At 59.8% G+C, this 15,940-nt stretch overlaps 1 protein-coding gene across 1 annotated transcript in view; it reads left to right on the top strand.

Moving 5' to 3' along the window:
- Positions 1 to 15,940, top strand: part of Cfap74 (cilia and flagella associated protein 74) — a 70,557-nt gene that overhangs the window by 50,613 nt on the left and 4,004 nt on the right. The window contains exons 25-30 of the mRNA XM_048349997.1: positions 11,188 to 11,464; positions 11,953 to 12,051; positions 13,068 to 13,207; positions 14,091 to 14,225; positions 14,336 to 14,445; positions 14,600 to 14,655. Of these exons, the coding sequence (XP_048205954.1) occupies positions 11,188 to 11,464; positions 11,953 to 12,051; positions 13,068 to 13,207; positions 14,091 to 14,225; positions 14,336 to 14,445; positions 14,600 to 14,655 (817 nt within the window). The remainder of the gene's footprint in view (positions 1 to 11,187; positions 11,465 to 11,952; positions 12,052 to 13,067; positions 13,208 to 14,090; positions 14,226 to 14,335; positions 14,446 to 14,599; positions 14,656 to 15,940) is intronic.

Below are 15,940 nucleotides of genomic sequence, written 5' to 3'. Positions count from 1 at the left end.
TGGTGTGTGTGTGTTTCTGTCTCTCCTCACTCGGGTGTGATCCGTGGAGTGTGTGTGTTTCTGCCTCTCCTCACTCGGGTGTGATCCGTGGAGTGTGTGTGTTTCTGTCTCTCCTCACTCGGGTGTGATCCGTGGGGTGTGTGTGTGTTTCTGTCTCTCCTCACTCGGGTGTGATCCGTGGGGTGTGTGTGTTTCTGTCTCTCCTCACTCGGGTGTGATCCGTGGAGTGTGTGTGTTTCTGTCTCTCCTCACTCGGGTGTGATCCGTGGTGTGTGTGTGTTTCTGTCTCTCCTCACTCGGGTGTGATCCGTGGAGTGTGTGTGTGTTTCTGTCTCTCCTCACTCGGGTGTGATCCGTGGAGTGTGTGTGTTTCTGTCTCTCCTCACTCGGGTGTGATCCGTGGAGTGTGTGTGTGTTCTGTCTCTCCTCACTCGGGTGTGATCCGTGGAGTGTGTGTGTTTCTGTCTCTCCTCACTCGGGTGTGATCCGTGGAGTGTGTGTGTGTTCCTGTGTCTCTCCTCACTCGGGTGTGATCCGTGGAGTGTGTGTGTGTTCTGCCTCTCCTCACTCGGGTGTGATCCGTGGAGTGTGTGTGTGTTTCTGTCTCTCCTCACTCGGGTGTGATCCGTGGGGTGTGTGTGTGTTCCTGTCTCTCCTCACTCGGGTGTGATCCGTGGAGTGTGTGTGTTTCTGTCTCTCCTCACTCGGGTGTGATCCGTGGAGTGTGTGTGTTTCTGTCTCTCCTCACTCGGGTGTGATCCGTGGGGTGTGTGTGTGTTTCTGTCTCTCCTCACTCGGGTGTGATCCGTGGAGTGTGTGTGTGTTTCTGTCTCTCCTCACTCGGGTGTGATCCGTGGAGTGTGTGTGTGTTCTGTCTCTCCTCACTCGGGTGTGATCCGTGGAGTGTGTGTGTGTTTCTGTCTCTCCTCACTCGGGTGTGATCCGTGGGTGTGTGTGTTTCTGTCTCTCCTCACTCGGGTGTGATCCGTGGAGTGTGTGTGTTTCTGCCTCTCCTCACTCGGGTGTGATCCGTGGGGTGTGTGTGTGTTTCTGTCTCTCCTCACTCGGGTGTGATCCGTGGAGTGTGTGTGTGTTCTGCCTCTCCTCACTCGGGTGTGATCCGTGGGGTGTGTGTGTGTTTCTGTCTCTCCTCACTCGGGTGTGATCCGTGGGGTGTGTGTGTGTTCCTGTGTCTCTCCTCACTCGGGTGTGATCCGTGGGGTGTGTGTGTGTTTCTGTCTCTCCTCACTCGGGTGTGATCCGTGGGGGTGTGTGTGTTTCTGTCTCTCCTCACTCGGGTGTGATCCGTGGGGTGTGTGTGTTTCTGTCTCTCCTCACTCGGGTGTGATCCGTGGGGTGTGTGTGTGTTTCTGTCTCTCCTCACTCGGGTGTGATCCGTGGAGTGTGTGTGTTTCTGTCTCTCCTCACTCGGGTGTGATCCGTGGGGTGTGTGTGTGTTTCTGTCTCTCCTCACTCGGGTGTGATCCGTGGAGTGTGTGTGTTTCTGTCTCTCCTCACTCGGGTGTGATCCGTGGGGTGTGTGTGTGTTCTGTCTCTCCTCACTCGGGTGTGATCCGTGGGGTGTGTGTGTGTTTCTGTCTCTCCTCACTCGGGTGTGATCCGTGGGGTGTGTGTGTGTTTCTGTCTCTCCTCACTCGGGTGTGATCCGTGGAGTGTGTGTGTTTTGTCTCTCCTCACTCGGGTGTGATCCGTGGAGTGTGTGTGTTTCTGTCTCTCCTCACTCGGGTGTGATCCGTGGTGTGTGTGTGTTTCTGTCTCTCCTCACTCGGGTGTGATCCGTGGAGTGTGTGTGTTTCTGTCTCTCCTCACTCGGGTGTGATCCGTGGAGTGTGTGTGTTTCTGTCTCTCCTCACTCGGGTGTGATCCGTGGGGTGTGTGTGTGTTTCTGTCTCTCCTCACTCGGGTGTGATCCGTGGGGTGTGTGTGTGTTTCTGTGCTCTCCTCACTCGGGTGTGATCCGTGGAGTGTGTGTTTCTGTCTCTCCTCACTCGGGTGTGATCCGTGGAGTGTGTGTGTGTTCTGTCTCTCCTCACTCGGGTGTGATCCGTGGAGTGTGTGTTTCTGTCTCTCCTCACTCGGGTGTGATCCGTGGAGTGTGTGTGTTTCTGTCTCTCCTCACTCGGGTGTGATCCGTGGAGTGTGTGTGTTTCTGTCTCTCCTCACTCGGGTGTGATCCGTGGGTGTGTGTGTGTTCTGTCTCTCCTCACTCGGGTGTGATCCGTGGAGTGTGTGTGTTTCTGTCTCTCCTCACTCGGGTGTGATCCGTGGAGTGTGTGTGTGTTTCTGTCTCTCCTCACTCGGGTGTGATCCGTGGAGTGTGTGTGTTTCTGTCTCTCCTCACTCGGGTGTGATCCGTGGGGTGTGTGTGTGTTCTGTCTCTCCTCACTCGGGTGTGATCCGTGGAGTGTGTGTGTTTCTGTCTCTCCTCACTCGGGTGTGATCCGTGGAGTGTGTGTGTTTCTGTCTCTCCTCACTCGGGTGTGATCCGTGGGGTGTGTGTGTGTTCTGTCTCTCCTCACTCGGGTGTGATCCGTGGAGTGTGTGTGTTTCTGTCTCTCCTCACTCGGGTGTGATCCGTGGAGTGTGTGTGTGTTTCTGTCTCTCCTCACTCGGGTGTGATCCGTGGAGTGTGTGTGTTTCTGTCTCTCCTCACTCGGGTGTGATCCGTGGGTGTGTGTGTGTTCTGTCTCTCCTCACTCGGGTGTGATCCGTGGAGTGTGTGTGTGTTTCTGTCTCTCCTCACTCGGGTGTGATCCGTGGAGTGTGTGTGTGTTTCTGTCTCTCCTCACTCGGGTGTGATCCGTGGAGTGTGTGTGTGTTCTGCCTCTCCTCACTCGGGTGTGATCCGTGGAGTGTGTGTGTGTTTCTGCCTCTCCTCACTCGGGTGTGATCCGTGGTGTGTGTGTGTTTCTGTCTCTCCTCACTCGGGTGTGATCCGTGGAGTGTGTGTGTTTCTGTCTCTCCTCACTCGGGTGTGATCCGTGGGGTGTGTGTGTGTTTCTGTCTCTCCTCACTCGGGTGTGATCCGTGGAGTGTGTGTGTGTTTCTGTCTCTCCTCACTCGGGTGTGATCCGTGGAGTGTGTGTGTTTCTGCCTCTCCTCACTCGGGTGTGATCCGTGGGGTGTGTGTGTGTTTCTGTCTCTCCTCACTCGGGTGTGATCCGTGGAGTGTGTGTGTGTTCTGTCTCTCCTCACTCGGGTGTGATCCGTGGGGTGTGTGTGTGTTTCTGTCTCTCCTCACTCGGGTGTGATCCGTGGGTGTGTGTGTGTTTCTGTCTCTCCTCACTCGGGTGTGATCCGTGGGGTGTGTGTGTGTTTCTGTCTCTCCTCACTCGGGTGTGATCCGTGGGTGTGTGTGTGTTCTGTCTCTCCTCACTCGGGTGTGATCCGTGGTGTGTGTGTGTTTCTGTCTCTCCTCACTCGGGTGTGATCCGTGGGGTGTGTGTGTGTTTCTGTCTCTCCTCACTCGGGTGTGATCCGTGGAGTGTGTGTGTTTCTGCCTCTCCTCACTCGGGTGTGATCCGTGGAGTGTGTGTGTGTTTCTGTCTCTCCTCACTCGGGTGTGATCCGTGGAGTGTGTGTGTTTCTGCCTCTCCTCACTCGGGTGTGATCCGTGGGGTGTGTGTGTGTTTCTGTCTCTCCTCACTCGGGTGTGATCCGTGGAGTGTGTGTGTGTTTCTGTCTCTCCTCACTCGGGTGTGATCCGTGGGTGTGTGTGTGTTTCTGTCTCTCCTCACTCGGGTGTGATCCGTGGGTGTGTGTGTGTTTCTGTCTCTCCTCACTCGGGTGTGATCCGTGGGGTGTGTGTGTTTCTGTCTCTCCTCACTCGGGTGTGATCCGTGGTGTGTGTGTGTTTCTGTCTCTCCTCACTCGGGTGTGATCCGTGGGGTGTGTGTGTGTTTCTGTCTCTCCTCACTCGGGTGTGATCCGTGGAGTGTGTGTGTTTCTGTCTCTCCTCACTCGGGTGTGATCCGTGGAGTGTGTGTGTGTTTCTGCCTCTCCTCACTCGGGTGTGATCCGTGGAGTGTGTGTGTTTCTGCCTCTCCTCACTCGGGTGTGATCCGTGGGTGTGTGTGTGTTTCTGTCTCTCCTCACTCGGGTGTGATCCGTGGAGTGTGTGTGTGTTTCTGTCTCTCCTCACTCGGGTGTGATCCGTGGAGTGTGTGTGTTTCTGCCTCTCCTCACTCGGGTGTGATCCGTGGGTGTGTGTGTTTCTGTCTCTCCTCACTCGGGTGTGATCCGTGGAGTGTGTGTGTTTCTGTCTCTCCTCACTCGGGTGTGATCCGTGGAGTGTGTGTGTGTTTCTGTCTCTCCTCACTCGGGTGTGATCCGTGGAGTGTGTGTGTTTCTGCCTCTCCTCACTCGGGTGTGATCCGTGGAGTGTGTGTGTGTTTCTGTCTCTCCTCACTCGGGTGTGATCCGTGGAGTGTGTGTGTTTCTGCCTCTCCTCACTCGGGTGTGATCCGTGGGGTGTGTGTGTGTTTCTGTCTCTCCTCACTCGGGTGTGATCCGTGGAGTGTGTGTGTGTTTCTGTCTCTCCTCACTCGGGTGTGATCCGTGGAGTGTGTGTGTTTCTGTCTCTCCTCACTCGGGTGTGATCCGTGGGTGTGTGTGTTTCTGTCTCTCCTCACTCGGGTGTGATCCGTGGGGTGTGTGTGTGTTTCTGCCTCTCCTCACTCGGGTGTGATCCGTGGGGTGTGTGTGTGTTTCTGTCTCTCCTCACTCGGGTGTGATCCGTGGAGTGTGTGTGTGTTTCTGTCTCTCCTCACTCGGGTGTGATCCGTGGAGTGTGTGTGTTTCTGTCTCTCCTCACTCGGGTGTGATCCGTGGGGAGTGTGTGTGTTCCTGTGTCTCTCCTCACTCGGGTGTGATCCGTGGGGTGTGTGTGTGTTTCTGTCTCTCCTCACTCGGGTGTGATCCGTGGAGTGTGTGTGTGTTTCTGTCTCTCCTCACTCGGGTGTGATCCGTGGAGTGTGTGTGTGTTCGCCTCTCCTCACTCGGGTGTGATCCGTGGGGTGTGTGTGTTTCTGTCTCTCCTCACTCGGGTGTGATCCGTGGGTGTGTGTGTGTTTCTGTCTCTCCTCACTCGGGTGTGATCCGTGGAGTGTGTGTGTGTTTCTGTCTCTCCTCACTCGGGTGTGATCCGTGGGGGGTGTGTGTGTTTCTGTCTCTCCTCACTCGGGTGTGATCCGTGGGGTGTGTGTGTTTCTGTCTCTCCTCACTCGGGTGTGATCCGTGGGGTGTGTGTGTGTTCTGTCTCTCCTCACTCGGGTGTGATCCGTGGGGTGTGTGTGTGTTCCTGTGTCTCTCCTCACTCGGGTGTGATCCGTGGGGTGTGTGTGTTTCTGTCTCTCCTCACTCGGGTGTGATCCGTGGGGTGTGTGTGTTTCTGTCTCTTCTCACTCGGGTGTGATCCGTGGGGTGTGTGTGTGTTCCTGTGTCTCTCCTCACTCGGGTGTGATCCGTGGGGTGTGTGTGTTTCTGTCTCTCCTCACTCGGGTGTGATCCGTGGAGTGTGTGTGTTTCTGTCTCTCCTCACTCGGGTGTGATCCGTGGAGTGTGTGTGTTTCTGTCTCTCCTCACTCGGGTGTGATCCGTGGAGTGTGTGTGTTTCTGTCTCTCCTCACTCGGGTGTGATCCGTGGGGTGTGTGTGTTTCTGTCTCTCCTCACTCGGGTGTGATCCGTGGGGTGTGTGTGTGTTTCTGTCTCTCACTCGGGTGTGATCCGTGGAGTGTGTGTGTTTCTGTCTCTCCTCACTCGGGTGTGATCCGTGGAGTGTGTGTGTTTCTGTCTCTCCTCACTCGGGTGTGATCCGTGGAGTGTGTGTGTTTCTGTCTATCCTCACTCGGGTGTGATCCGTGGAGTGTGTGTGTTTCTGTCTCTCCTCACTCGGGTGTGATCCGTGGGGTGTGTGTGTTTCTGTCTCTCCTCACTCGGGTGTGATCCGTGGAGTGTGTGTGTTTCTGTCTCTCCTCACTCGGGTGTGATCCGTGGAGTGTGTGTGTTTCTGTCTCTCCTCACTCGGGTGTGATCCGTGGAGTGTGTGTGTTTCTGTCTCTCCTCACTCGGGTGTGATCCGTGGGGTGTGTGTGTTTCTGTCTCTTCTCACTCGGGTGTGATCCGTGGGGTGTGTGTGTGTTTCTGTCTCTCCTCGGGTGTGATCCGTGGAGTGTGTGTGTTTCTGTCTCTCCTCACTCGGGTGTGATCCGTGGAGTGTGTGTGTTTCTGTCTCTCCTCACTCGGGTGTGATCCGTGGAGTGTGTGTGTTTCTGTCTATCCTCACTCGGGTGTGATCCGTGGAGTGTGTGTGTTTCTGTCTCTCCTCACTCGGGTGTGATCCGTGGGGTGTGTGTGTTTCTGTCTCTCCTCACTCGGGTGTGATCCGTGGAGTGTGTGTGTTTCTGTCTATCCTCACTCGGGTGTGATCCGTGGAGTGTGTGTGTTTCTGTCTCTCCTCACTCGGGTGTGATCCGTGGGGTGTGTGTGTTTCTGTCTCTCCTCACTCGGGTGTGATCCGTGGAGTGTGTGTGTTTCTGTCTCTCCTCACTCGGGTGTGTTCCGTGGGGTGTGTGTGTTTCTGTCTCTCCTCACTCGGGTGTGATCCGTGGGGTGTGTGTGTGTTCCTGTGTCTCTCCTCACTCGGGTGTGATCCGTGGGGTGTGTGTGTGTTCCTGTGTCTCTCCTCACTCGGGTGTGATCCGTGGGGTGTGTGTGTTTCTGTCTCTCCTCACTCGGGTGTGATCCGTGGGGTGTGTGTGTTTCTGTCTCTTCTCACTCGGGTGTGATCCGTGGGGTGTGTGTGTGTTCCTGTGTCTCTCCTCACTCGGGTGTGATCCGTGGGGTGTGTGTGTTTCTGTCTCTCCTCACTCGGGTGTGATCCGTGGAGTGTGTGTGTTTCTGTCTCTCCTCACTCGGGTGTGATCCGTGGAGTGTGTGTGTTTCTGTCTCTCCTCACTCGGGTGTGATCCGTGGAGTGTGTGTGTTTCTGTCTCTCCTCACTCGGGTGTGATCCGTGGGGTGTGTGTGTTTCTGTCTCTTCTCACTCGGGTGTGATCCGTGGGGTGTGTGTGTGTTTCTGTCTCTCCTCGGGTGTGATCCGTGGAGTGTGTGTGTTTCTGTCTTTCCTCACTCGGGTGTGATCCGTGGAGTGTGTGTGTTTCTGTCTCTCCTCACTCGGGTGTGATCCGTGGAGTGTGTGTGTTTCTGTCTATCCTCACTCGGGTGTGATCCGTGGAGTGTGTGTGTTTCTGTCTCTCCTCACTCGGGTGTGATCCGTGGGGTGTGTGTGTTTCTGTCTCTCCTCACTCGGGTGTGATCCGTGGGGTGTGTGTGTTTCTGTCTCTTCTCACTCGGGTGTGATCCGTGGGGTGTGTGTGTGTTTCTGTCTCTCCTCGGGTGTGATCCGTGGAGTGTGTGTGTTTCTGTCTCTCCTCACTCGGGTGTGATCCGTGGAGTGTGTGTGTTTCTGTCTCTCCTCACTCGGGTGTGATCTGTGGAGTGTGTGTGTTTCTGTCTATCCTCACTCGGGTGTGATCCGTGGAGTGTGTGTGTTTCTGTCTCTCCTCACTCGGGTGTGATCCGTGGGGTGTGTGTGTGTTTCTGTCTCTCCTCACTCGGGTGTGATCCGTGGGGTGTGTGTGTTTCTGTCTCTTCTCACTCGGGTGTGATCCGTGGGGTGTGTGTGTGTTTCTGTCTCTCCTCGGGTGTGATCCGTGGAGTGTGTGTGTTTCTGTCTCTCCTCACTCGGGTGTGATCCGTGGAGTGTGTGTGTTTCTGTCTCTCCTCACTCGGGTGTGATCCGTGGGGTGTGTGTGTTTCTGTCTCTCCTCACTCGGGTGTGATCCGTGGAGTGTGTGTGTTTCTGTCTCTCCTCACTCGGGTGTGATCCGTGGAGTGTGTGTGTTTCTGTCTCTCCTCACTCGGGTGTGATCCGTGGGGTGTGTGTGTTTCTGTCTCTCCTCACTCGGGTGTGATCCGTGGAGTGTGTGTGTTTCTGTCTCTCCTCACTCGGGTGTGATCCGTGGAGTGTGTGTGTTCCTGTGTCTCTCCTCACTCGGGTGTGATCCGTGGAGTGTGTGTGTTCCTGTGTCTCTCCTCACTCGGGTGTGATCCGTGGGGTGTGTGTTCACGCCTCTCCTAGACCCCGGCCCGCCCTCCTGGCGTGGCCCGCTTCTGGGCGCGGCCTTGCTGGGTGTGGCTGTGCCCCTGGCCGCAGGAGTCCGGTCCCCTCCTCCGAGACTGTGTGACCCGCCGAGCTCTCTCACTCCACACTAGGAACCCAGGCCCTGAGCGCCGGGGGTGCTGTGGGCGGCCGTGGCCCTGGGGAGCCGCGGGGAGCCGCGGCGTGGAGAGCGCGGGTCCCGAGGCCGAGACGAGGCGTTAGGAGCCAGCGTGGACCCGGCCTCGCGGGCTTTGGGGCTCAGGACCGCAGCCCCCTCCCGGGCCGTCCGGGACGCCCCGCTCCCCCGCAGCCCGCCCTTCCGCCCCGCCAGCTCCCGTCCTTGACGGGCCGAGCGCTGCCCCTCCCCTGCGGGGGACCTGGGACCCTTCCCTGCCGCTCCCCACGGCTCGAGCGCCTCCGAATGCCGTCGTCCCCTCCCTCAGGAGCGGCGGACAGCTGTGTCTCCCGCTTGAGATCACGTTGACTCTCCTGTGTCCTCCTCGTCATTTCGTTGGCCCTTGCTCCGCTTTCCCTGGCTCCTCTTCCGGGGGCTGCGGATCCGCTCGGCTTTCCCTGGCTCCTCTTCCGGGGGCTGCGGGATCCGCTCGGCTTTCCCTGGCTTCTCTTCCGGGGGCTGCGGATCTGCTCCGTCGCTGCACCCGCCAGTCCCCGCGTCACTGCCTTGGTGACTTTGCTTCTCCCCTCCCCTCCCCTCTCATGGAGTCGTCCCCTGAGCTACGGTCGGCTCGTGTGGGTGCCGCGTCGTCTCGACCGTTCATGAACCCGGGGCCCTTTCTCCGTGTCGGATTCCGTCGGGACGGGGCGCGGTGATGGGAGGCCGGGGTTCTGGGGCCAGGGCGGTCACGGGGAGAGGACACCCCGGAAGATGCCCCGGCGTCGGGAGCCCCGAGAGCCCCAGCAGCCTCCTGGCCGCGCTTGGCACGAGCGCTGCCTGTCCTGGGCACCGCCGGCGCGGGTCCGCGGCTGCCGCCCGCCGCCCGGGCCGCAGGAGTCGTGAGCTGGGCGCCCTCTCCTCCTGCGCAGGCTTCCGTTCTGAGGCTTCCTAGTTGGTGTCCAGCCCCGCTCTTGCTTGGTGCACGGTCTTCAAGTGGACGCGTGTGCGCAGAGCCGCTGCCTCTGTGACCACAGGAAGCCTGGCCGACCCCCATCAGGGCTCCGCCATCTTGATTCTTGTGCCCCGGGCTCCATCTTAGAGTCACCAAACCAACCACCTGCACGTCCCTCGCCGTCAGGTTGTCCTGCCCAGAGCTTTTGTTACGGTCAGCTGGCTTTGGGTGGTCGCCTTCCCTTTCTTTGGTTCCTTGCAATGCTTATTCAAGAGACCAGCTGGGAAAGTGGCCTAGCCGTAGAGCGCTCGCCTAGCACGCATGAGGCCTTGGGTTCGAGTCCTCAGCACCACAGGAACAGAAAAAGCCACAAGGGGCGCTGTAGCTCAAGTGATAGAGCAGCCTTGAACCAAAGAAGCTCAGGGACAGCGACCAGGCCCTGATTTCAAGCCCCAGGACTGACAAAAATAAAAACTAAAGACAGACAGACAGACCAGATCATCAGCTCTGCAGCCACCCACAGAGGGGACTACACTGGCCCTGGCCCTGTGGTGTCACTGCACACAACTGCCTCTTGGCACCCTTGCACCCGGAGACTCTAAGTGGGCATGGTACCCGGTCATTCCCCAGGAGCTGGCTTGTCCCTGCCCGGCTCCATCAGGAGGTGCGACACTGTCCTGCCAGCCCCGCGTCTCTGAGGGGGGGTCTTCCTTCCTTCCTTTCTCTTTCTTCCTTCCTTTCTTTTTGCCAGTCCCGGGACTTGAACTCAGAGCCCAGGTGCTGTCCCTGAGCTTCTTTGTGCTCAAGGCTAGCGCTCTATCTCGAGCCACAGCGCCTCTTCCAGCGTTTTCCGTGTATGTGGTGCTGAGGACTGGGACCCAGGGCCTCGTGCGCGCAAGGCCAGCGCTGTACCGCAAGCCACCTCCGCAGCCCCCCGAGGGGGTTCCTCGGTACAGACAGGCTCCCCGGTTCCCCAGCGGCTGGCTCCTCCGGCAAGGCGCTGCGGGCTGGCTGCCGGCTTTTCCCCTCCACGTGGTTTCCACGTGAGGGGCCGGCTGGGAAGGACCCGGATGTAAACGCGTCTGCCCAGCCGGCTCCCGGCCCGAGTGAGTGCCGTTCTGTCCTTTGCTCTCTTTTGTCTCGTTACAGTGATTTTCCTTCTGCCCGTTTCCAAGTCTGACGATTTCTTCCGAGCTTCTGGGGCGCCCCAGTTTCAGCGGCTTTTCTAATCTCATGCCCTGAGGTTCCCCTCTTCCATTTCCGTGTCTCTGCCCTTTTTAGCACAGCCTCGCTGCTTCCCTTCCCCCCTCTCTTCAGAAAAGTAAAGAACTCAGATAAGCAGCATCTTGTATCCTCCACCCAAAATATAGATCTTTGGTTTTCACATTTGCCTCAAATTTCGGTTACAGAAGTAAGCGTTTTACCTGCACTAAGAATTGCTTTGGGGCCGGGTGCACGTGGCTCAGGCCTGTAATCCTCGCTCCTCAGGAGGCTGAGATCTGAGGATCCTAGTTCAAAGCCAGCCTGGGCAGGAGAGTCGGTGAGACTCTTATCCAATTAACCACCAGAAAACCGCAAGTGGCGCTGGCTCCAGTGGTACAGCTGGAGAGCTCAAGGACAGTACGCAGGCCCAGAGTTCAAGCCCCGTGACTGACAGAAAGAAAAATGCTTAGGGGGCTGGGGATGTGGCCTAGCGGTGGAGCGCTGGCCTAGCATGCATGAAGCCCTGGGTTCGATTCCTCAGTACCACACACACAGAAAAAGCCAGAAGTGGCGCTGTGGCTCAAGTGGCAGAGTGCTAGCCTTGAGCAAAAGAAGCTCAGGGACAGTGCTCAGGCCCTGAGTTCAAGTGGCCCTGAGCCCCCGTGGCGTGGCCAGCCTCTGCCCGGCAGACCCTGAGCCCGCCCCGCCCCCCCCCCCCCCCCCGTCACTCCCAGGTGCTTCCGGCTGTCCTGCCGCGCGGTGGGGGTCCTTCCGCCCCTGGAGCTGTCCCACTACCAGATCAAGTTCGCCGCCACCGCGCTGTACGACACCTCTGTGGCCACGCTGTACGTCATCAACTCCCACCTGAGCATGAACAAGCTGACGCACTCGCTGCCGCGCATCGGCTCCGAGGAGGCCAGCCCCGTGGGGCCCACGTCCTTCGAGTTCCTCCCGCCCCCCGACCTGCCCATCACCATCTCGCCCTCGGTGGGGACCGTGCTGCCCGGGAAGGTGAGTGCGGCACCGTGGCGGGGGCGGGGGGGAGGGGGGAGGGGAGGGGGCCCGGCCCACCTCACCCACGGCAGGCCCAGGGTCCCGGCCCCGCCGGCGGCAGAGCGCGCGAGAGGCTCACCTCCACCGAGCCACCACTCACCACCCAGAGGCCACCGGGGCAGCGGAGGCTCAAGAGGCAGAGGAAGCTAAGAAACCGAGCCCCGGGGTCCCCGAGTCTCGGTCTCTCGGGGGGCTAGGATTGCAGGTGTGAGCCCGCAGCACCGGGCTCCGTGCCTCTTTCTCGCCGGGCCTCCCAAGGTTCCGCCCTCAGCCGTCGCCACCCGGGACCCCGCCCGTGACGGGGAGCACTGGGCCCGCCCCAGGTCCTCGAGGCCCCGGCTGAGCTCTCCGGGAGGGTCCAGGCTGAGGTGGGAAGGGAGGACCGTCGGGGCCACCTCCGCCCCCCGCTCCCCGAGGGAGAATGGCAGCCCGGAGTCTCCCCACAGCGATGCCTGGTCCAGGTGGCCTTCCGGCCTGTGCTGTCCCACGAGGTGATCATGAAGGAAGCCATGCAAATCACGGCCAAGGAATTGGAGACCAAGGCGGTAAGGGCGGCCCCCCGGAGACACCTGTGCCTCCTCCGCAGCTTGCTTTTATTTTGGGGGGGATCCATTGGCTGGCATCCACGCGTAACCCCCCAGATGGGCAGGTGAGAGCGGTGCCCCGTGCCGGCACTTCTGTGTCTCTAGGTGTTGCATTTTTCATAGTGAGCACGTGAACAAGAAACACTGGCCCTGCCTGCTCTGCCTGCCCGTGAAGCACAGCGGCGGTGGCAGTTCCCCCAGACAGCCTGTGGAGGGCACTGCACACACACGCGTGCGCACACACACACACACACACACACACACACCCTGCTAGCCTTGTCTCCACAGCAACACTGGCTCTGCCTGCCTGCAAAGCACAGTCATGGTGGCAGTTCCCCCCAACAGCCTGTAGAGGGCACTGCACACATACACACGCACGCACACACACACACACACACACACACACAGTGCTAGCCTTGTCTCCATAGCAACACTGGCTCTGCCTGTCCGTGAAGCACAGCCGTAGTGGCAGTTCCCCCAGACAGCCTGTAGAGGGCACTGCACGCACACGCACACACATGCGCGCGCACACACACACACACCGTGCTAGCCTTGTCTCCATAGCAACACTGGCTCTGCAAAGCACAGTGGTGGTTGCAGTTCCCCCGACGGCCTGTAGAGGGCACTGAACGCGCACACACGCACACACACACACACCGTGCTAGCCTTGTCTCCATAGCAACACTGGCTCTGCAAAGCACAGTGGTGGTTGCAGTTCCCCTGACGGCCTGTAGGGGGCACTGCACACACGCCCCGTGCTCGCCCCGTCTCCACGGCTCCGTTCCATCCCACCGGCCCACAGCTTCCCGAGCGCTTGTGCTAGTTCTGGGGTCCCTTGGCTCCACACCTAAGCCTGTGGCGCCTACCATTCCAGAGCCGGCCCAGGCCTTCTGGGCCAGCTGGAGAAGGGTGGGCGGTGGGGCCTGCGGGGCAGGTGCGGAGCCGAGGCCGCCCCACAGTGGCCCCCGCTCCCTCAGTTCCGGAAGGACACGTTCCTGCAGAAGAAGGAGCTGTGGAAGCAGTCGCTGAATGCCATCCGGACACACTCCCGGGACCGGCCGTTCCGGGTCTCCATTCCCCAGGCCCCAGTCACAACCAAGCAGGAGATCAATAGCAGGTGGGGCGGGGGGGGGAGGGGAACCATCCCCGCCCACCACAGGGGCTCCGAGAGATGCCAGGGGCCACCCCATCCCGCCCACCTGGGCAGCGCTAATACACCCCGCGGGCCCCCCCATCCTCCTGGGCAGCGCTAATACACCCCGCGGGCCACCCCACCCCATCCACCTGGGCAGCGCTAATACACCCCGCGGGCCACCCCATCCCGCCCACCACAGGGGCTCCGACAGACCTCTGGCCCCCAGGGAGGCCCCTACAGAGGATCTGAGGGCAGAGCCTCGCCTGTGTGGCTGCAGCCCAGGACTGACCTGGCCTCAGACATGCACCCATCTGGGGTTCTCATCCACAGCCTCCCCCCCCCCCCGTTCCCTGAGCCTGGCCACCCTTTGAGCAGACTCACCTGGTGCCTGACACCCGCCTCCCAGTGTGCAGATGGACCCAGAAGGCCTTCCTGGCCTTGGACCCTGTGCCAGCACTGATCAGGCCCCTGTGGACCCAGGAATAGGGCGCTCTAGTTTGGGGCTTAGCCGCTCCCTCCCCCGTACCCGATGGGCACCCTGGAGTGGGGGAAGTTCCCCCCCCCCCCCCGCCCCGCATGAGCCGCTGAAAATGCCAGGTTGTCAGGCAGAGGGGGCCTGCCATGACCTAGGCTCTAGGGGGCCTCCGGCTGCTGCCCCTAGTGCCTTTGGGCCTTCCCAAAGAGGACCTTCAGAGCCAGAATCCTGGGGGGGGGCAGGTGTGAGTCAGGGACCCTCGATCCAGGGGGGGGAGCAAGGCGCCGACTCCGTGCCGAGAAGCCCGGAGGCAGAGCCGGGCCAGACGACCCTGCAGGCTGCGGGGTCACGGGGATCTGAGCATGAGTGCCCTTTGCTGGCTCATTCCAGTTCTCCCCAATATGAAATTGCCAAGGCCAACCTGACCAGAACTTTCCAGGGCAAGTTTGACAAGTTCGTGGTCCCCTGCGTCGTTGCCAGTGGTGACCTCAAAGACAGGAAAGCATTGGAACCGATGAACTTCAGGTATGGAGTCCTTGGGTCAGGACGGGGCCTGGCCAGCTGGCCTCTGCTGCTGACCAGGTCTGAGCCCCCCCCCCCCGCTCTGCCCTCAGTGTGCCCTTGTCCCTCCCCAGCCCCCACAACACGCTGTACCTGGAGCTCTGGTGTCCCACAGTGGCTCCTCCAATCGTGGTGACATCTGGCAAAGGCCAGACCGTCTTTGACTTTGGGGACATTGCCGTGGGTGAGTCTGGCTGGACCCTGCTGCCTCCCCGTCCCTCCAAGGGCCTCTCCTGGGCGTTCCCCTCCCAGGCTCCCCGGCACTGCCACCCCCACACGCGCCAGGAGCCACTCCTTGAACCCGGGGCTGAGAGCTGATGGCCCCTTTCCCATTGCAGGGCACCGAGGCATAATGAAAGTCTCTCTCCAGAACATTACCTCTGAGGACCTCTCGGTATCCTTCTCCACACTGGCACAGACACTGGCATCGGGGCGAGGGTTACAGGAATGGGGGCTGACACTGGAGCTGGGCGAGGGTTACAGGAATGGGGGCTGACACTGGAGCCGGGCGAGGGTTACAGGAATGGAGGCTGACACTAGCTGGGCAAGGGTTACAGGAATGGAGGCTGACACTGGAGCTGGGCGAGGGTTACAGGAATGGAGACTGACACGAGCTGGGCGAGGGTTACAGGAATGGAGGCTGACACTGGAGCTGGGCGAGGGTTACAGGAATGGAGGCTCACACTGGAGCTGGGCGAGGGTTACAGGAATGGAGGCTGACACTGGAGCTGGGCGAGGGTTACAGGAATGGAGGCTGACACTGGAGCCGGGCGAGGGTTACAGGAATGGAGGCTGACACTAGCTGGGCAAGGGTTACAGGAATGGAGGCTGACACTGGAGCTGGGCGAGGGTTACAGGAATGGAGGCTGACACTAGCTGGGCGAGGGTTACAGGAATGGAGGCTGACACGAGCTGGGCGAGGGTTACAGGAATGGAGGCTCACACTGGAGCTGGGCGAGGGTTACAGGAATGGAGGCTGACACTGGAGCTGGGCGAGGGTTACAGGAATGGAGGCTCACACTGGAGCCGGGTGAGGGTTACAGGAATGGAGGCTGACACTGGAGCTGGGCGAGGGTTACAGGAATGGAGGCTGACACTGGAGCCGGGCGAGGGTTACAGGAATGGAGGCTGACACTAGCTGGGCGAGGGTTACAGGAATGGAGGCTGACACTGGAGCTGGGCGAGGGTTACAGGAATGGGGGCTCACACTGGAGCTGGGCGAGGGTTACAGGAATGGAGGCTGACACTGGAGCTGGGCGAGGGTTACAGGAATGGAGGCTGACACTAGCTGGGCAAGGGTTACAGGAATGGAGGCTGACACTGGAGCTGGGCGAGGTTTACAGGAATGGAGGCTGACACTAGCTGGGCAAGGGTTACAGGAATGGAGGCTGACACGAGCTGGGCGAGGGTTACAGGAATGGAGGCTCACACTGGAGCCGGGCGAGGGTTACAGGAATGGAGGCTGACACTGGAGCCGGGCGAGGTTTACAGGAATGGAGGCTGACACTAGCTGGGCGAGGGCTACAGGAATGGAGGCTGACACTGGAGCTGGGCGAGGGTTACAGGAATGGAGGCTGACACTGGAGCTGGGCGAGGGTTACAGGAATGGAGGCTCACACTGGAGCCGGGCGAGGGTTACAGGAATGGAGGCTGACACTGGAGCTGGGCAAGGGTTACAG

The sequence above is a fragment of the Perognathus longimembris genome, chromosome 7 (assembly GCF_023159225.1).
Source record: "Perognathus longimembris pacificus isolate PPM17 chromosome 7, ASM2315922v1, whole genome shotgun sequence".
NCBI classification, from domain to species: domain Eukaryota; kingdom Metazoa; phylum Chordata; class Mammalia; order Rodentia; family Heteromyidae; genus Perognathus; species Perognathus longimembris.
The sequence above is the reverse complement of the archived record's forward strand: the minus strand, read 5'-3'. Positions and strand labels throughout refer to the sequence as shown.